Genomic DNA, 23,115 nt, shown 5'->3' with positions numbered 1-23,115 from the left:
AAATTATAAAATTCTTTTTAGAAATTCTGTTATTTTTATAAATAAATAAAACTCATCGCAGAATTTCAATTATTTTTAATACAATTTTAATGGAATTTCTAAGAAAAATGTAGTTATTCTTAAAAATTTTATTAAAATTAAACGAAATAATTCAATTATTTAAAAATTTGTCGGTAAAATTATTTTTGAGAATTAACTTTTGATAAAAATTTAATTATTCAATAAATTGTTTATTTTTTGTTTTTAAATAATTGAATTCTCTTAGAATTCTCTAATAGAAAAGCGATTTAAAATTAAATTTGAGTTTAAAACACTATAAGAAATTGAATTTTGGAGAAAAGTTACCAAATAATTGCAGAAATTCAATTATATTTTTAAAAGTAATACAATTTTTCGTAAAAATTCAATTATGTTCAAAATTGTTTTTTAAAATCTCGTAGAAATTTAAATTATTTTTATATGTAAATGTAATAAAATTTTTCTTCGAAATTTAATTATACCTTCAAAAATTTCAATAAAATTCTTGGCAAAATTTCAATTATTTTCAATTTTAAGAAACATTCAATTATTCAATAAATTATTTATTATTTAGGAAATTAATTAAAGTCTTGCAATGAATTTATATTACATTTTTTTTAAATAATTGAAATCCTGTGAAGAGTATTATTATTTATGAAAATATTTGAATTCTTGTAACAAATATTATTACATTTTTTTTTAAATAATTGCATTCTTTTAGGAAATTTTATTAAAATAGTAGATTTTTTATAAATAACAAAAGCTTATGGCAGAATTTCAATTATTTTTTATACAATTTTAAAAAAAAATTATAGAAAATTGCATTTATTCTTAAAATTATTTTTTAAATTCGCCGAAAGAATTCAATTATTTTTAAAAATTTTGATAAAATTCTTCATTAAAAATTCAATTTTAAGAAATATTCAATTATTTAATAAATTATTTATTTTTGTATTTAAATAATTCAATTTTTGAAAAATTGATTAATGAATGAATTTCACTTCAAATTAAAAATTTTAATTGAATACTAAAAGCATTATAGCGTGAATTTTTAGAAATAATTGAATTTTGAAAAGGGTTCGAATAAAAATCTTTAAAAATTTGAATTTATTTTGATATTTATTTCGTAATGAAATATAATAGAACATTTTTTGGAGTATCTAATAATTTTTGGAGTGAATCAAAATATTCTTCAGGGTCAGGGAAAAGGTCAAAATTTTGTCTGGAAATCAGGGAAAAGTCAGAGAAAAATAAAATAAAATTTTTGTGGTAACGCTAAATTTCTTTGTGGTTCAATCCACTATTAAAAATTGTTATTTCCAGAGTAAACTTTTTATTACTTCTTGATGTAAATTTTTCTAATTTTTCTAAAAAAAAAATATCGAAAAGTAAAGTAAAAATACTTTTAAAAAATTTTGAATTTGATAAAATTAAAAAGAAGAAATATATTCTTATTGTACAATAATGTGCAGATAATGAATATATAAATTGAAAACACATTTTAATGCTATACACACACAATGAATATGAAAACAGAATTGCGAAATTATTTTAAGATATTTAAGTTATTCGTACACAGGAAACGAATTTTCTTCAGTGACAGTAATTATATTTTTGCACAAAGTAAATTTTACTTGCTGAATAAGCTTTGATGTTTCTTGAGAAATTTATAAACACTATTGCAATGTGTACTTAAAGAGTCTAAAGATCAGTTTGATGAAAGAGAAATAAAGTCAATTTTAAATTCCTAAATATATATTTTTTTAATTAAAATTTCTTTTCTTTTTTTCCTCCAATAGACAAAAAATTAAATTTTGTTCTATATTAATTTTTAATGACTTTTAAATTGATTGTTGGAAAAATAATAAAATAAAAAAAAAAAAAAAAAAAAAATGATACTATCGAAACATTTTATAAAGTATACTTGGAAAAAAGTGTATAATAAACAGCCTTGTGCGTAATGACAATATTCACGGCACATTGTATGTCGGCCAACAAATTGATTATTAGATTTTAAACGAGTGATTGGTCTTTGTATACGTGTGGAATGATAATATGACATTAGCAACTTCCAAGACTTGAAATAACAATGAAAAATAGATATATCGACATCCGTTGGGATTTAATTACGCGTCGAATGTGCACGCGAACAATTATTTCCGACTTGGTTTGATTCCTAATTGAGACGAACATTGTTAATTTACATTATATACTTGATTACAACTGTCGTTTTGTAACAAGTTTAATTCATTTTTTGACGGTATAAATTTTCATATTAAAATTTCATATAAAATCTCTTTTCCAGCAACACAAGAGCAGAGACTCGTAATAATTATACTGATCATACATATTCAGGTGAAATCAAAAAAAAAATTTTTTTTTTAAATTCTTTAATGAATTTTGAAATTGAAATGAATTAATCATCAAAAATTTATTCTTTCTCGATTTATTTTTAATTGCAGGCTTCGGACTCAATGTTGTTACTTTTTGACACTTTTTTCACTTTATATAATTATTTAGTTACTATTTTTATGAATAAGAATCAGGGCCATAAAGTTATTACATATAAATCATTTAATAAAGTATTTTTTTTTAATTTTAATTTCAATTCTGTTGAAATTAGTTTCTATATTAAGTTTTAATGAAATTCTTTGAAAAAATTCAATTATTTTCATAAACAACAAAATTCTCCGTAAAAATTCAATTACAATCGAAAATTTTTAAAAAGACTCGTCGAAATTTCAATTATGTTTATAAATAATAAAATTCTTCTCCATAATTCAATTATTCTCATAATTATTATTATAATTATTAATAATTATTATTATAATTATTAATAATTATTATTATTTTCATAATTTTAATAAAATTCTTGTTAAAATTTCAATTATTTTGAAAAAAATTCGAAAAAAATTCAATTATTTAAAAAAATTTGTATTAAAATTCTACGCAAACATTTAATTATTTTCATAAATAATTGAAATTTTACTGGAATTAAATTATTTTCATAAATAATAAATTCAAATTTTAACAAGTATTTAACTATTTTTGTAAATATTTTAATTTTTGTTAAAAATTCAATTATTTTTAAAAGTAATAAAATTTTTAGTAGAAATTCAATAATATTATGTTCGAAAATATAAAAAAATTCCCGTAAAATTTCAATTATCTTTAAAAATAATATAATTCATATCCAAAATTCAATTATTTTCATAAATAATAAAATTTTTTACATAAATTCAATTATTTTTATAAATAATAAAACTCTTCATAGATTTTCAATTATTTTTAATATACAATTTTAACCGAATTCCTCGAAAAATGTAATTATTTTTGAAATTTTTATTGAAATTTGTCGAAAAAAATTTAATTATTTACAAATTTTTTTTATAAAATTCTTTATGAGAATTCAATTTTGAGAAACATTCATTTATTCAATAATTTTTTCACTTTTGTATTTAAATAATTGAATTCTCGTTTTCTAAAATGGTTTTAAAAATGAATTTCATTTAAAATTTTAGGTAATAATTGAATATTAAAAGCATTTAGCATGAATTTTTAGAAATAATTGTATTTTGAAAAAGTTTAATTGAATTTTTTTTGTAATTATTTCAAGTATTTATTTTCTAAATATTTAATTGAAGAATTTCCGAATAATCAAAATTTCGCAAAATTGAATTGTAAACAAATGTTTTTGAAAGTTCTCAAGAAACTTTTGCAAAAATTATTAAAAATAATTGATAATTGTTCATTTATTTCTTTTGAAGAATTTTAATAAAATTTTTTTAATTATTTACAATTTTCGAAGAATTTACTTAAAATTATCTAACGTTTTAAGTAAAATTCATTTTTAAATCAATTTTTATTAAAAAAAATTCTACGAGAATTCAATTATTTAAATACAAATAAATAATTGAATTCTTTTGACGAATTTTAATAATATTTCTATAAGAATAATTACATTTATCCAGAAATTCGATTAAAAATTGAATTAAAGGTAATTGAAATTCTGCGATGAGTTTTATTATTTAAGAAAATAATTAAATTGCGAAAAAAATTTATAAGAAATTTGTAAATAATTGAATTTTGGAGAAGAATTTTATTAATGATACCTAAAGATAATATTCTTTTTAAATAATTGATTTTTTTCAAAAACTTTTATGAAAATTGTGATTTAAATAATTGAAATCGTGTGAAGAATTTTATTATTTAGGAAATTAATTAATGTCTTGCAATGAATTTTTATTACATTTTTTTTAAATAATTGAAATTCTGTGAAGAATATTATTATTTATGAAAATAATTGAATTCTTGCAACGAATTTTATTACATTTCTTATAAATAATTGAAATGCTGTGAAGAATTTTATTATTTATGAAAATAATTGAATTCCTGCAACGAATTTTATTACATTTCTTATAAATAATTGAATTCTTTTGGAAAATTTTATTAAAATATAGTAGATTTTGAAAAATATTTTAATTTCAGCAAAGAATTTCATTTTTTGTGAAATGTAATTGAATTCTTGCAAAAAAAGTTTGAAAACAATTACATTTTCGAAGAATTCATTTAAAATTGTATAAAAAATAATTTAAATCCTAGGAAAAATTTTATTACTTATAATAATAATAATTGAATTCTTACAACGAATTTTATTTAATTTTTTTAAATAATTGAATTGATGTGAAAAATTGTGTTACTTATTAGAATAATTGAATTTGATTGAATTTGCTTTAATTAAATATTAAAAGATTGAACTTGAATAAAAATATAATCGAAAGAGATGAACATATTCCCTACTTTTAAAATTGTCCGATTTCTTTAAAGGAGGTCAGAGCAAAACAATTTTCTCGTTTGTACCTGAATTACTATGGCAAATAAACTTATCGTTACCGGTCTAACCGAGTTGCAAATTTAACATTTCAACACGATTCTTGTCACATTTGTGCATTTAAAAAAAAATCTAAATATAAAAATACCAGTTCAACTATATCGTAAGTGATAGTTTAAAGAACATTGAACCTTTTCAATATCTATCAGTGCTTTTTTTAAAAAATTATTTTTTCGATACTATCCCAAACAATGCAAATATACAATTAAAATTTTACACCGAAATTTTCACATTTATCAATACTATTGTTGTAAAAAAAACATTTTCCCTACATTTATGTAACATTATTTTACTAATAATTCAAACAAGAGAAAATTACTCAACATTTCGATTGTTAAAAAATCTAATAACTTTTTTCCCATTCGTTTTTTTTTTGTTCTGTTTTTGTATACCTGAAAAATGTTATCTAGATTAAAATTGCTACGAGGGTTCGGTATATCAATACTCAATCAAAGGAGTTATATTTACTGGACGAAAAAAGAAAAGAAACTTTTTAATAAAATATTCCCTTTTTTCTGACAATAATGAAAAGGTAGAAAGTGTTTGCAAAAAAGTGAGCAATGAAGATTAATATGTAATTCATCAAACACTAAGAAGCAGGCTCAAAGGAATTTAGAGAAAAAAAAAAGATGAAAAAGAATCTTTTTATATAAAATTACAAACCGCACTTTATGCCATGTTATCGCATGTTATCTCTGTGCACTACGTAACTAACTTTGCTTTTCAAATTTTGTAATGAGGCAAAAATGTAATATTCCATTTTTTTATTTTTTATTTTCAAACAAAGTTCTATAATAGACTCAGTAACAAATTTAAATATTAACTTCACTTTACTATCTCAGGGCTCGAACAAGGTCAGTAAATTTGCTGAATATCAGAATATTTTTTAAGGTCAGGGAAAAAGGAGAAATTTTTTCTGGAAATCAGGGAAAGTCTAGAAATCAAAAAAATATTATCAAAAATTATAATCGAATTCTTTAAAACGATTCAATTATTTTCCAAAAATATTAAAAACTCAATTATTTTCAATATCTAGCATTTTCATAAAATTTCGCAAAACAATTCAATTATTTAGAATAAAATTGATAGAATTCATCTAAAATTCAATTATTTTCATAAATAATAATTTATCAATTAATTTAGAATAGCATTTTAATAATTTTATAAATTATAAAAATGTAAATAATTGGATAACGAAAATGTGGAATAACGCAAACGAAATAATTCAATATATCAGTTAATAATAACAAGAATATAGTCCAATTAATTGGATAAAACATTCGTTAAAATATTAACAAATCATTATTCTTTTAATAAGCCCCACTTTTATATACAAGAGAGGAGTTATTTATAGTTAAAATTTTAACCGCATCACATGTGTAATATATTTTTGCTATATCTTTCAGAACTATATATATGTAAATTACAAATGCACAAGATTATTAATAATCTCTGGAACCTTCGATAATACAAGAGTCATAGCATTCATAATTTATAAGCTCCCTCCTTCGCATAGTGTATGATGAGCCCGAAGTTGACTAATGTATTTTAGTTTATTAAATGTAATCACATAATAAGCGTGAAATAAATTGATAAAATTCAACTGCATTCAAATTTTATAAATACAATAATTTAAATATATAATATTGATAAAACATAAAGGTTCATGTCACATTTTTTCACTTATAGTTTTCAAAAAAATTGTTGAAGATTCATAATATGAATTTAAAAAAGAGATTTTTTCAGGCTTCACAGTCTGTCCCCTATTTCACTAAAAGTCCCCCTTTTTGGTTTTGGCCCCTAAACATACCCTATTTTGAAAATTTCCCCTAAATTTCCCCTATTTTTTCTTTTATCTTTTAATAATGAATTCATAACAAATTTAGCAAAGTGCCGTTCAATTTCAAACTTTCAATTGGAAACTTTTGTTTTGAAAGTTTCAAATCTTGAAATTTATGATCGATGAAATTTTTCATGAAATTTATAAAATTTGTAAGATTAGTATTTTGGTGAAGTCAAATCTCAATTATGTTTAGAAGTTGATTGTATTTTAAATTCTCATAATCTTCACAAACTTGTTCTAACCTACATTATTTTTAAAAGACAATATTCATCCCAAGAATTCAATTATTTTCAAAAGTCATAAAATTCTTCGAAGAAATTCAATTATTTTTTTAAATTTTCACGAATACCTCGTCAAGAATTCAATTCTCTTTACAAATAGCAAAATTTTTCGCCAAAAATTCAATTATTTTCAAAACTTTATAAAAATCTTTGCAAAAGTTCAATTACTTTCAAAAGTTTTTTGCAATTCGATAATTTTCAATATTTACTATTTTCATAAAATTTATCAACAGATTTAATTATAGAAAAAACTTTTTCATACAATTCTACGAAAAGATTCAATTATTTTCATAAATAATAAAATTTCATTTACGAATACAATTATTTTTATCGCAAAATTTCAAATATTTTTAATACAAATTTTAAATAGATTCCTTGAAAAATGATATTATTATTAACAATTTTATTAAAACTTAAGGAAAGAATTCAATTTTAAGAAACATTCAATTATTCAATAAAAGAATAAAATTCGTTGAAATAATTCAAATATTCTCATAAATAACATTTAAATCGTTGCAGAAAATCAATTATTTTCAAAAATTTTTAAGTAATTTTGTTAAAGAATTTAATTAGTTTGATAAACAACAAAATCGCATAAACTGTTTCCACAAAATCAATTATTCTAAGAAATTTTAATAAAATTCTTTTCCAAAATTAAATTATTTTGATAAATATCAAAATTCATGACAAGAATTCAATTTTTTTTGAAAAGTAATAAAATACTTTGCAGAAATTAAATTATTTTCAAAATTTTTTAAAAATTTTCGTCAAGAATTCAATTAACTTTATAAATAGATAGGGAAATTCTTCTCAAAAATTAAATTATTGTCAAAAATTTTTCAAAAATTCTTCTCAAGAAGTTAATTATATTCAACAATTTTAATAAAATTCTTCTCATTAATTCAATTGTTTTCAAAAATTATTATTTAAATTCTTCTCATGAATTAAATTTTTTTAAAAAAATTTAATAAAATTCTTCAAAAAGTTTTCAATTATTTTTGAAAATTGTTATAAAATTCTCTAATATAATTTATTTCATTAAAATTTTAATTAAATTCCTTAAAAGAAATTAAATATTTTTAATGGTTGTTAATACAATTCTTTGTAAAAATTAAATTTTACGAAACATTCGATTATTGTCAACAATTTTTTTAAAATCCTCGTAAAGATTTCAATTATCTTTATAATCCGCAAAATTCTTTGCCAAAAATCAATTATTTTCAAGAACTTTAATAAAGTTCTAGGCAAAATTACAATTATTTTCAAACATTTTTCTTTTTTTTTACAAGAATTCAATTATTTAAAATAGAATTTGCAAAAATTTTTTCGAAAAAAATCATGTAGTTGAAAATTTTTTTAAATTCTTCTCAATAATTAATTTATTTTCGAAAATATTAAATATCTATTTGAGGATTCAATTATTGTTATAAACAATAAAATTTCTATTAAAAACTCAATCATTTTCATAAATAATAGAACTAATCGCAGAATTTCAATTATTTTGAATACAAATTTAAATAAATTCCCCGAAAAATGCAATTATTCTTAAAAATTTTATTAAAATTCGTCAAAAAAATTCAATTATTTTTAGGAATTTTAATAAAATTCTCTGCAAAATACAATTATTTTCATAAATAACAATATTCATCAAAAAAATTCAATTATTTCGAAAGTAAAAAAATTCCTACAAGAAATTAAATTATTGTCAAAATTTTTTTTTAAATTCTTCTCAAGAAATTAATTAGATTCAAAAAAAATTTTAATAAAATTCTTCTCATGAATTCAATTGTTTTCAAAAAATATTATTTAAATTCTTCTCAGGAATCCAATTATTTTTTTAAATTTAATAAAATTCTTCAAAAAGTTTTCAATTATTTTCTAAAATTATTATAAAATTCTTTAATATAATAAATTTCATTAAAATTTTAATTAAATTCCTTAAAAGAAATTAAATATTTTCAAAATTTGTTAATACAATTCTTCGTAAAAATTAAATTTTAAGAAACATTCAATATTATTTGTTTTTGTATTTAAATAATTGATTTCTCGTAGAATTAAATTATTGTTTTTCGTACTTTTAACTGACAATTCTGTAGAATTAATTTTTTTTTTAAAAGTTTAATTGAATAATAATTGATGTTATTGATTTAAAGTAGAACTTTGGTTAAAAATTCTAGAAATCCATTTCTTTGTTTTATAATAAAAATCTTTAGAGTTTTTTAAATTTGAAAAGGATTGAATAATTTTACTGTTGAAGAAATTTGTAAATAAATTTAATAAAACATTTTTTTGAGTATCGAATAAGGGAGTGAATCAGAATATTCTTTAGGGTCAGGAAAAAAGTCCAAGTTGTGTTTGAAAAGTCAGGGAAAAATAAAGTTAAATTTTTGTGGCAACCCTGTATAAATAAATTATATTTTTATCTTTTTTTAACCAATTTTTATGGTCCCCTAAAAGTGTCCTTAATTTTCAGTCCCCTATTTTCCCTAAAATACTTTTTAGGGACACTGTGATGAGGCTTGTTTGTTTCATAATTGCATTATCCACGTCTATTATATTAAAAGTTAAGAAAAATAATTTCTTCCCCTCTATATATATACGTATATACACACAGTCGGGTTAAATTTACTTTTTAATTAGCATTTCTACATTTCCGTAAAAGTATAATGAACTTTCCTTGAAATCTTATCCTCTCAAGACCTTCGGATTAATTAATTTTGAAATTAAAAGCGCAAAATTGACTTTTGTATAACTAAAATTGCTCTTCTTTTGGCGCGTTGCGTTGGATGTATAGTTGCAAAAAAAAAAGGATGCATTTTAATGGAAAATAATCTCTCTTAGCGTTTTTAAGTACTTTACAAGAAGCGAAAATATTTTAATCTCAGAAATGTGCTTTGTTCTCTCTCTCTCTCTCTCTCTGACTCTCTTTTTCTTGTTTAACACATCGCCCACGGGGAGGTCAGAAACGGTGACTAAAAAAAAAATGAAGGTTTCATCGAGGTAAATAAGTTCCTTATTAAAATGTATACAGCACATATGAAATAATCTCGATTTTTCGCGACATTGAATTTTAATCTTAACAATTTTTTTAAAAAAAACTTTTTCTACTACCTTTTGCTCTTTCTCTCTAAACTAATTTGTATTTTTTAATATTATTTCAAAATTGTGTAAAAAAATTAATTACGCGGGACTCTTTTCTTTACTCGTAATTTGTTGTTTTGACTAATAAGAAAAAAATAGCCTTGTAAACGAATATGCAGTTGGTTTTTTCCTTCCTCGTATAATAAATATGATGGAGAAAAATGCAAGAAGGCGTGAACTAATGTTTTGTGCTGTAATCGTGTGAAATCGAAAGATTCAAGTCGCGTTTATGTACAAATATTGTAAGTGATTTTGTTCAACAGGAAGACTCTTATTTCCGAGACGTCTCTTCATTTACAAACTCAATTTTAAAGTCAAAATATTATATCTTTAGTATAAAATAGAACAAAAGTTGTTCTATATAAATAAGTTTACCACTTTTTTTTATAATCTGCTACTTATTTGTAGCAAACATTCAATTTTTTTATAAGTAATAAAATTATTTAAAATATTTCATAAAATTTTTCGATTTAAAAAAATCTAACACAAAATACAAGAAGGAAGCGAATTAAATATATTTAATAATTCGTTACTTCATTGGAAGGACACGCCGCTATTTTGCTATTAATTTTGAATTGTGAATATGTAAAATAAAAATGACAAATGATCGGGTAATAAATAACGTTTTGGACGGTTTATGCATAGTGTTGTTAAAACTGTCACAAAGTGAAACTTAACTCTATCAAAAGTTAATGCCCTTTATGGAAATGCAGGATCTCTGTTTGTAAATGACATTCAAATTTCGTACACGTGAGCAAACCAATCTAATTTGAAATTCCTCGTTAGAGATTCCGTTGAGTTTGTAACATTCCACGAGTCGTTACTAGTTTATATTATGTATAATATTTTATTACATTTGTAACACGCAAAATACATTATTTTAATAAGCGTCATTTCACATTTATTGTTAATGTTAAAACGTTCAAATTTTAATGCCAATTAAAAAAAAACTTTTGAGACAAAAAAAAAAAAATTAATCTAGAATTGGAAATTTTCCGAAAAATTAATTTTTGAAGAGAAAAGTTACTTTACGACCATATATTTTGTTTTTTAAGTCGAGGGCACAAGTGACGACGTTTTTATAAGTGACGATATATTTTTCAATCGAATTGACTGGTTAGTGTCCGGATATACTCGTGAACGGTATACTGCAAATTGTAGATAATTTCTTCTACTCAGAGAAATTACTTCCCTGACCTCTATTAAGGTATATAGAAAAGTTGATAACCTCGCTAGTCATAGTAAAATGTTTCCATTTTTTCTCCAACGAAAAAAAAACATTATTAACACTTTTTTTTATTCACTGAATAAACTGAATCGATTCACTGAATCGAAATTAAAAAAAAGATTCTTGAAAGTTTGCTACTTTAAAATTTGTTTGCTGTTCGGGAAGATAAATGCGAGGAAAAATAAAACAGAATGAAAAAATTAAAAAAATAAAAAAAAAAAAAAAAATGGATAGCACAGAAAAGTAGAAAATTAACAGTGGAAAAAGGATAGAAAAAAATAGACTACAAAGAAAAATACTTGTTTCGAAAAAAGGAAGAGAAAAAAATTTAAAAAATTTTGAAAAAAATGAAAGAGAAGAGGAGTAAAAAAAAAAGATGAAAAATTTGTCTTACTTGGGGCAGAGTGCACGAGAGCGAAGAGTAGACATGCGACGAAAAGTGCTCCAAAGTATTTCATGTTGCGCGCGTATCGCTTCGGGAAAAGACTCGACACTAACTGATGATCGAGGATTGCGGACGAGGTACAAAAGAGAGGATCAAGGTCAGTCAGCACTACACTGGCTCCAACTGAAAAGTAAAACACGACAACGCTCTCTGCCTTGTTTCGTTACTCACGATTGTATAGCTATATGCATATTATGAGCGATTTGCTTCCAGCATATTATATATATAGCCTCACTGATCCGGCAGCGTTTTACCGGCAACTGACTTTATTCATAAGTATACGTACATACATTCAAATTCAATGCATTTGTTTATAATCAGTTCTCGAAAATTCTTTCCATTGTGTCATCAATCGTACTGTATAAATAGTTATTTTTGGTTGTATGTGAATAATTCTCATTGCGGTCGATTCTTGAAATACTTGTTGAAATTTTCCCTCAACTTTAGATATATGGAAATCATACCTAGTTATATGCTTCAATTTCTCGAAATAATTTTCAATATCTGCTATTTTTAATAAAAGTTTCAAAAGAATTCAATTATTTATCAAGATTTGAAAATTTGCTATTCAATTATTCTTGTAAAAACATTTTTCGCATTTTTTTGATTGTAAAAAAGTTTTTGGGAGATAAAATAATGGTGGTTTGATTTCTCCACCTGAGAACGCCAAGGTCGCCACCAGATGTCGGGAGAAATTCCAAGAAATAAGTAAATTCCGAGAAGTGAACTGACATCTGGCGGTGACCTTGGCGTTCGCAGGTGGAGAGTAACGTCTCCATATTGAATCTCAAGATGTTCGTCAATATTCCTTATTTTTAAATTATTTATTATCTTTAGCGAGTTTGACAACTAATATAAACGAATTTTTATTTTTATTTACTTTCCTTTTCGATATTTTTATCATGTTCAATTTTTTTTACAGAAAAAAAGAGACTTATAGAGAACTCAGGAAAAAGTCAGAGAAAGTAGAATTACGGTCAGGGATTTTTATTAAAACTAGTGGGAAAAATTAAATTTTTAAAATTTATAAAAGAATTCTGAATTTTGGGGTCTTTTTTGTTTGCCTCGAAAAATTATGAAATTACCACGAGTTCTAATATAAAACCTTCAATTTTTACTATTTCTGACAATAATTTCCTTATAAATAACTTAATTTTTGAGAAACTATCATAAAATAATAATTTTAAAAATTATTAGAAATACATAGAAATTATTTAATGAATAATTTTAATTAAATATTTCAAAATTAATTAAATTAATTTAAGTTACATTTTTACGTTTAACTAATTATTAAAAAATCATGGATTTGTAGAAGAATTTTAGTTAAAAACATTAACAAGAATTGAATTTTGAAGAAGTTGGAAATAATTGGGAAAATTCAATTATTTCCAAAAGTAATAAAATTCTTGGCCAAAATTCAATAATATTCAAAAATTTTTTAATAAAATTCTAGACAAAATTTTAATTATTTTCACAAATTTTAATAAAATTCTTGTCAAAATTTTTAATTATTTTCAAAAAAATTTTCCTCAAGTAAATGATTTTCAACATCCACTATTTTAAAAAAAATTTCCAAAAGAATTCAATAAAAAAGAATTTTAATAAAATTCTATTAATTTCATAAATAATAAAATTTTTGTTAGGAAATCCATTTTTTTCATAAATAATAAAATTCTTAGTAAAAATTCAATTATGTTCAAAATTGTAAGAAAATTCACGTAAAATTTCAATTATCTTTATAAATAATAAAACACCTCTTCAAAATTCAATTATTTAAAGAAAAATTAAATAAAATTCTTGTCTTTTTAGGAATTCAATTATTTTTTATAAACAATAAAATTTTTCTCAGAAATTCAATTATTTTCATAAACAATAAAATTCAACTCAGAAATTCAATTATATTCAAAAAATTTTTAAAATTCTCATCAAAATTTCAATTATCTTTTTAAAAATAAAAAAATTTTTGGCAAAATTTGAATTATTTTCATAAATTTTCCTCTCATTTCTACGATTTTCAATATCTATTATTTTAATAAAAATTTGCGAAAAGAATTCAATTATTTAAAAAAAATTTTCATAAATTTTTTTCATAAATAATTAAAATTCAAGTGGAATTCAATTATTTATAAATTTCTTTTAATTATTTTTGGGAGTTCTAATAAAATTCTCTGGAAAATTTAATTGTTTTCAGAAATAACAATATTCATTACAAGAATTCATTTCTTTACAAAAGTAAAAAAATTACTCTCAGAAATTCAATTATTCGCAAAAATTTTTTTTCAAATCCTCAAGAAGATTTCAATTATTTTTATAAATAAGCAAAATTTTTTGCTAAAATTCAATTATTTTCAATAATTTTTATAAAATTCTTGGCAAAGCTTTAATTATTTTTAAAAATTTTTGTCAATTCAATGATTTTCAAAATTTACTATTCAAATAAAATTTCTCAATTTTTTGATAAATTTCTACGCAAATTTTTAATTATTTTTTATAAATAATAAAAGTTTCACAGGTATTCAATTATTTTAAATAGGATTTGCAATAATATTTTTATAAAATTCTTCTCAATAATTCAAATTATTAAAAAAATATTAAAATTCTTTTAAGGTATTTAATTATTTTTGTAAACGATAATGTTTCTTTTAGGAATTTAATTTTTTTTTTAGAAATAATAAAATGTTTTATAGGGTTTCAATTATTTTCATAAATAATAAAATTTTTGTTAGGAATTCGTCAAAAGAATTCAATTATTTAAAAATTTGTTGATAAAATTCTTTATGAAAATTCAATTTTAAAAAACATTCAATTAATCAATAAATAATTTTTTTTTAATATTTAATTAATATTATAGGAGATTAATTGAATTCTCGTTGAATTTTCTAATAAAAATTGATTTAAAAATGAATTTCAGGTTAAATTTTAGATAATAATTGAATATTAAAAGTATTATAACATGAATTTTTAGAAATAATTGACTTTTGAAAAGGTTTCAAATTAAAAGCTTTGAAAATATTCTTTATGTTCGGGGATAAAGTCAAAATTTTGTTTGGAAATCAGGAAAAATCAAAATTAAATTTTTGTGAGAACCCTGATAATGAATCTCAAAATGTTTCCTAATATTTGTAATTCTATAATTATTGATAATCAAATTTAAAGAGTTTGGCAATTTTAATAAAAACGGATTTCAATTTTTAATTTTCTTTCCTTTGCGATATTTTTATCGCCTCTAATTTTTTGCATCTTGGAATTAACTTTTCCAGTAAATAAATTAATTTTAAGTTCGGTTCAAGAAATAGTAGCATTAGTGTCTTTTTAAATGAAACAAGTGTCATTAGCAACTTAGAGAGTGAAAAAAAAAATTTATTTAGAGCAAGTAAAATTTAATTAACCGAATTAATTAATTATATGTCAATTATCCATTAAATCTATATTAGAAGCAAATAAATATTTACTTAACCTGAATATTTTATTTTATCGTAGCAAATAAATAGCAATTTGCGTCAAATTGACATAATTTAAATGTAAACAAATTTAAGCTTAAATGTTATTTGCCTCAACTACTGAATTTATTGGTTCAAATACCATTTAATTTAATTCAATGTTTAATTCAAACAATAAAAATTGTTTGATTTAAGTAAACATTTGATAATAGACAAATGAGATATAATCATAAATCGCTTATTTGAATCAAATTTTTTTTTTCAGTGTGTAGAGTATAATTCTATCTTATAAGTTAAAGTCACGTTAAAAACAAGATTTTTAAACATATGCAAAAATATAGTTTCTTTTCCTCGTATATATTCAAATGATAATCACCGTTTGCATTGCAATTAATCAGGTTTAATTGAATTTTAGTACATTAAATGAAGTTCTCATATAATAGAGAGAAAATTGCATTCGAGGAACGAACTTTATGCCACTTTATGCAATATAGGATTGTCAATAAAATTTCTATACTATAGTAATTAACGGTGAACTTGCCGTCACCGCTAAGAAATATATATTCGCCTAAAGGTGAGTTACCAGCCAGCGAAACATATAAGAGAACTTATAATGTCTGCGTAATAGCAACTGACTGGTTCTCGAGTATCTCTCTTCCTCTGTTAGAAGCTGAATAATAAATATGACTACATTTTAGCATAATAATACACTCTCATGTACAGGAAATCCTCCGCAAGTTTCTAGAGGTAACACTGACCTTGAGGGAAAATTTATTATTTATTATAATGCACACATTATATTAAACTGGGTATACATTTTCCTACATTTTCACAATATACTTTTTGTATTATAATGAGTTAAAAAATGTTGTTATGACAAAATCTAGTTTTATTAGTTTGGTCATAATTCATAAATATGTGATGAGCTCGTAACTACAGGACATTGACATCGTTATAGCAATCGTAGAATTATCTGCAATTCAGTCAAAAATTGTTTGCAAAAAAAAAAATCCGAAGTTAAATAACTTCGGATTTTTTTTTGTAAACAATTAATTTTGATTAAAAACAAAACAAAATCCAAAGTTAAATAACTTCGGATTTTTTTTGTAAACAATTGAATTTTATTAAAAACAAAAAAAAAATCCAAAGTTAAATAACTTCGGATTTTTTTTGTAAACAATTAATTTTGATTTAAAACAAAAAAAATCCAAACTTCGGATTTTTTTTTGTAAACAATTTTTAACTCTTGAAAATGCAGACAATATTTCAGGCCTACACTAAGAAAAAAAAACTATTGGCCGAATAGCGCCAATGATATTAAATTAAATTTTTTTGAAGCAATAATTTCTATATTGAATTAAGAAAATGTATATTAAAATATAATTATGAAATATTATTTATAATTTAGAACTAGAAGAATAATGTTATCTAACGAAATGCAGACTTCGCACTCGATAATTAATTTTTAAAAAGTAGCTTTCAAACTAAAAAAAGGAGTAAAAAAGAAGATATCAAAAAAATTAAACTTGGCGACCAAAAAAACTCGTTTTAGACACTTTAAAAAACTGAGAAAAATTCCATTCTATATTTTATTTTCCTGACTTTTTCTCTAATTTTCATAAAAAAATATTTACTTCATTTCTTATGCTGCTAATAAATTTAATTTCTGCAACGAATTTTATTATTCATGAAAGAATTTAAATATTTATAAAAATAATTTAATTCTTGCGAAGAATTTTAGAAAAATTTTTAAATTATTCATCAATTTCTTTCGACTAATTTTATGCAAATTCTAATCTAAATAATTGAATTCCTGAGAAATTTTTATTATTCGCATGAAAAGAATTGAATTCTTACGAAGATTTTTACAACAAATTTTTTAAATAATTTAATTCTGTTTGGAAATTTTATGAAATAATAGTAGATATTGAAAATCATTGAATTGCGAAAAGTTTCTAAAAATAATTAAATTTTAAAAAGAAATTTATAAAAATTATTGACAATAATTGAATGTCCGTGTGATTATTTATTAAATTTTTTTTGAAAAGAATTTTATTTAAAAGATACAAAATAATTAAATTTTCGGAAATAATTTTGTTATTTATCGACATAATTGAATTCTTTCGAAGAATTATTTATGTAAACAATATTGAATTCTTAGAAAGAATTTTATTAAAATCTAAAAGAATAATTGAATTATTTAAAAAAAAAAATAAATTAAAATTGTATTTAAAATAATTGATTTCTTTAAAACAATTTTATTAAAATATTTAAAAATAATTGAATTTCCAAGAAGAAATTTATGTTACTTTTAAAAATAATTGAATTCTTGTGATAAATATTGTTATTTTTGGAAATAATTGAAGTTTAAAAAGAATTTTATTAAAATGCCTCAAAATAATTGAATTTTCGGGAATAATTTTGTTATTTATCTTTAATAATTGAATTCTTTCGAAATATAATTTATGTAAATAATTGAATTCTCGAGAAGAATTTTATTAAAATAATTAAAAATAATTGAATTCCTGTGAAAAATTCTCATAAAAAATATTATAAAGCTTTAATGTAAATAATAATTGAATTCTTCAAAAGAATTTTAAAAAAATAATTTTTTAAATAATTAATTTTTTCGAGGAATCGTAATTAAATTTTTAACAATAATTACATATCTCGAGCAATTCCTGTAAAATTGTATTAAAAATAATTGAAATCCTGTTATGAATTTCATTATTTATGAAAATAATTCAATAGTTGCTAAGAATTTTATTAAATTTTTTTGAAAATAATTGAATTCCCAAAAAAGCATTTTATTATTTATGAAAATAATTGAATTATTGCGAAAAATGTTATTAAAATGTTTAAAAGAATTGAATTTCTGTGAAAAATTTTGTTATTTTTGAAAATAATTGAATTCTTTATAAGAATTTTATAAACATTGTTTCAAATAATCGAATTTTTGTGGAAAACTGTATTTGTTAAAATAATTGAATTTTTCGATTAATTAATTTAAAATTGTATTAAAAATAATTAAAATTCTTCGATGAGTTTTATTAGTTATGAAAATAATTGAATTCTTGCTTAGAATTTTATTAAAAATTTTTTTAAAAAATTGAATTTTAATGAAAAATGTTATTATTAGTGAAAGTATTTGAATTATTGTGAAGAAATTGTATAATAATTTTGTTAAATAATTGATTTTTTTGAAAATGCTATTCTAAATTAATTGAATTCCTGTGGAAATTTTATTATTTATGAAAATAATTGAATTCTGAATGAATTTCATCAATTTCTTTTTTAATAATTGAATTCTTTTACGAAATTTCATAAAAATACTGGATATTGAAAATAATTGAATTTCGAATATTTTTTGAAAATAATTAAATCGTTTTAAAGAATTTGATTATAAGTTTTGAGAATAGTTTTTTGATTTCTAGTATTAGCGAATTTAAAGAAGTGGAAATTTATAAAAAGACAGAAATTTTTAAGAATAATTGAATTCTTTCGAAGAATTTCATTTAAATTTTAAAATTAATTGAATCTTGACGAGAAATTGTTTTAAAATTGTATAAAAATTAATTGAATTCCTAAGAAAAAAGTTTTATCAAAACTTTTATGAACATATTTGAATTGCAGCAAAAATTTTGATATTTATAAAAATAATTGAATTCTTGCAAAGAATTTAATTAAGATTTTTGTAAATAATTTTAATTTTTGCAAAGATTTTTATTAATTAACGAAAATATTTAAATTCTTATGGAAAATTTTATTAAAACTTCAGTAAGTAATTGAAGATGTGTAAAGAATTTTGTTATTTGTAATTTATGCCTAGAATTTTATTATATATTTTTTTTTAAATAATTGAATTTTTGCCAATTTTTTTTACAGGAATTTAATTATTTTTGAAAATTTTAATAAAATTTTCGCAAGAATTGAAATATTTTCATAAATAAAGAAAACTCGTCGCAGAATTTCAATTATTTTTAATACAATTTTAATGGAATTCTTCGAAAAAAGGTAATTATTCTTTAAATACTTTTTTTGTAATTAAATCTTAAAAATTTTATTGAAATTCGTCGAAAGATTTTAATTATTTAAAAAGTTGTTAATAAAATTCTTTATGGGAATTCAATTTTAAGGAACATTCAATTATTTTCATAAATAACAATATTCATAATAAAAATTCAATTATTTTCAAAAGTAATAAAATTCTTCGCAGAAATCTAATTATTTTCAAAAAATTTTTTTTAAATTATCGTCAAGATTTCAATTATCTTTATAAATTGCAAAATTCTTCTGCGAAATTCAATTATTTGCTAAAATTATGCGGTTTATTGCGCCAAATAAGTCGAAAAATAGCCTTTTCTGAAAAACAGTCGGAAAAAGTTCGAAATTATCCGAGAGATTTGCAATTTCAACTTAAGAGGAATCTATTTCTTGCAAAAAGGTCAGAGAAAAAGAATATACAAAACTCTTCTTTTTGACTATAAACGAAATTCTTTTTTTTCGTGTGTTTCTCTTTTTTTCTGCGAAACGTTCAAACTAACAGACACTTGGTTTAAATTTTATGCTTCATAGATTACAATGATTTTGAAATGTTTACAATACGAGTGTACTTTCGGTTCTTGGCAACGAGTAGATGGGAAGTTGTAATTACAAGAGTCCTTTTTTAACGATTTTGTAATATAATTGCCAGTTCAAAAAGTTTTACGGAAAATGTTTCCATATATATGCACATGAATATAATAACAATTTACTTTCTAGAATACGAGAGAAAAGTTTTATGCCAAAGCAAGTGCAATAACTATAACTGATGATCATAATAAAGGCAAATTTTTTTTTTTATAAATATTGTCTCTTAAAATTTTATTTTTATTTTTCTTCTCTTTTTATTTAATATTTTTTAAAATACAACAATAAAATTTAATTTAAAATTTAATTAAAATATAATAATATATTTTCTCCCCTTTTTTCATTACTTTAAAAAAAGAAATTTAAAAATTGTCACTTTTTCTAAGTTAGAAGAATTTTTAGTTTTGCACGAAGAAAACTATTTTGAAAATTTGGAAAAATTTTAGTTTTTTGAAAATTAAAAATCTTTATAAATTATTTCACAGAGAATTTAAACTTAAATTTTTTCATAAAAGGTAACAAATATAAAGAAACTTTTAATAAGAAAAAATTTTTTTTCTAGGAAAAATCCAAGTTGTTTTTAATTTTTGACAAATTGTATTAATTGCAGAATAAGTTTTACTAAATTCAAAGTATATTTTACGAATGAATATGTTTTAATTTTCCTCTTTGAAACTATTCTTTTTATAACTTCCACTTACGTTTAAAGAACGTTTAGAGAATTATTTCTTGTATCAGGAAATTATCTTCGCAAGTAAATCAGGATTTTCTAAGAAAACTTTAGCATCGAAGATGTACTTTGATAACAATGTTTCATAACGTTTTAGCAAAAAAAAAACCCCAATGCATACACTTAATTCTTAACTATTAAGTCAAGAAAAAAAATTATTGTAGTTTTTAATCAACAATATGACAATTTTTTTAAAATGTAAATTTAAAATTCCTTTAAACCAATTTATTTTTTTCACCAATTTTTTTTCTACCAACGATATGACTATTTTTTTAAAATGTAAATTTAAAATTTTTTTAAATCAATTCATTTTTTTCAACAAATTTTTTTCTACCAACAATATGACAATTTTTTTAAAATGTCAATTTAAAATTTTTTTAAAACCAATTCATTTTTTTCACCAATTTTTTTTCTACCAACAATATGACAATTTTTTTAAAATGTCAATTTAAAATTTTTTTCAACAAATTTTTTTCAACCAACAATATGACATTTTTTTTAAATGTAGGATTTAAAATTTCTTTAAACCAATTTATTTTTTTCAACCAAAAATATGACAATTTTTTTAAACCAATTTATTTCTTTCAACAAATTTTTTTCAACCAACAATATGACAATTTTTTTAAAATGTAAATTTTAAAAAAACTCATATTGTTGGTTGAAAATTTCTATAATTTTTGTAACTTTGTATTACAAGAAAATTATCTAAATATTATAGTCATTATTTTAAAAATTGTCAGGAGTATTTTTATTAAATTCTTTTTTGAAAATAGAAAAAAAATCGTTTTCGAAGAAGAATTTTTTCTTTGAAAAATAGTTACGTATTTGTTGTATTGAATAAAAAAGGATTATAATCACACAAGTAATATGACTTCGTGGAAGTAAATTTTCAACACTTATTTTTTAATTACGTAGTTTATCATCAAGTTTTTATTTTTAAATGTTTCGTTCTCTATGTGTATATACATACACGACATTGTGAATTGTTTCAAGCAAGTAAATTTGATGAAGCTTTACTGTACCTAGAGAATACAATGGCTAAGATGAGTACAAAACCCATGATAATTAGAGGTCATAACTTGTCACGCAACAGTGTCAACAATTTCCGAATTCTGTTATACACATTTTTTAGATTCAAATAAAAACTACTTTTCAAATAATTTCAATTAATATAACTGGAGAAAATAAAATTTTCTCTTCTTAATTTCTGTTAATTATTTGTATTTTTTTTTATCTTTTTCCGTAGTCTACAACTTTTTACAAAAATTTTTAATTCCCAAAAGAAATTTTATTGTTTATAATAATAATTGAATCCCTGAATAGAATTTTAATATTTTTGAAAATAATTGAATTTTGGCAAAAAATTTTAATTAGTTAAAAATTTAATTTAGTTAAAAAATTATTGCAAATTCTGTTTTAAATAATTGAATTCCTGTGGAATTTTTACTATTTATGAAAATAATTGAAAATTTGCGTAATTTTATCAAATTTTTTTTTTAATAATTAAATTCTTTTGCGAAATTTTATTCAAATAATGGAATTAAAAATCATTAAATTGAGAAAATATTTTAAAATAATTGAAATTTTTCCAAGAATTCTATTAAAATTTTTGAAAATAATTGAATTTTGCAGAGAAGTTTGTTATTTATAAAAATAATTGAAATCTTCACGAGGATTTTTAAAAATTTTTTGAGAATAATTGAATTTCTGGGAGGAATCTTTTTACTTCTGAAAATAATTAAATTCTTGTGATGAATTATTATTTCAATTATTTATGAAAATAATTGAATTTTGCAGAGAATTTTTTTAACACTTGTGAAAATAATTGAATTTTGTCAGAGAATTTTGTTATTTATAAAAATAATTGAAATCTTCACGAGGATTTTAAAAAAATTTTTGAGAATAATTGAATTTCTGGGAGGGATTTTTTTACTTTTGAAAATAATTAAATTCTTGTGATGGCTGGTGTTATTTATGGAAATAATTAAATTTTTCAGAGAATTTTTTTTACGTTTTTGAAAATAATTGAATTTTATCAGAGAATTTAGCTATTTATATTAGATAATTGAAATCTTTACGAGGATTTAAAAAAAATTTTGAAAACAATTGAATTTTGGCAGAAAGTTTTGTTATTTATAAAGATAATTGAAATCTGCACGAGGATTTTTAAAAAAATTTTTGAGAATAATTGAATTTCTGGGAAGAATTTCTTTGATTTTCAAAATAATTAAATACTTGTTATAAATATTGTTATTTATGCAAATAATTGAATTTTGCAGAGAATTTTTTTAACATTAAAATTATTTTATTTTAATTATATATTATATTAGGAAACTCATGTAATTTCAAGAGAATTTGAATTACAATTTTAAAAAGGTGAGTTTTTAAAATTTTCTAATTCATTACAAATTAAATGAAAAATTTCAGGAATATTTTGTGACAGTTCAGGTAACTGTATACACAATAGAT

General features: G+C 21.0%; 1 protein-coding gene across 1 annotated transcript in view; it reads right to left on the bottom strand.

Annotated features, from left to right (window-relative positions):
* The window catches only part of LOC122498540 (icarapin-like), a 77,462-nt gene extending 65,432 nt beyond the window's left edge, over positions 1-12,030 (bottom strand). Inside the window, exon 1 of the mRNA XM_043606313.1 lies at positions 11,797-12,030. Coding sequence (XP_043462248.1) covers positions 11,797-11,860 — 64 coding nt within the window. The 5' untranslated portion in view covers positions 11,861-12,030. The remainder of the gene's footprint in view (positions 1-11,796) is intronic.
* Positions 12,031-23,115: the final 11,085 nt, after the last annotated feature.

The sequence above is a fragment of the Leptopilina heterotoma genome, unplaced genomic scaffold (genome assembly GCF_015476425.1).
Source record: "Leptopilina heterotoma isolate Lh14 unplaced genomic scaffold, ASM1547642v1 Lhet_152, whole genome shotgun sequence".
In the NCBI taxonomy this organism is placed as follows: Eukaryota; Metazoa; Arthropoda; class Insecta; order Hymenoptera; family Figitidae; genus Leptopilina; species Leptopilina heterotoma.
This window is presented reverse-complemented; position numbering and strand designations above follow the sequence as displayed.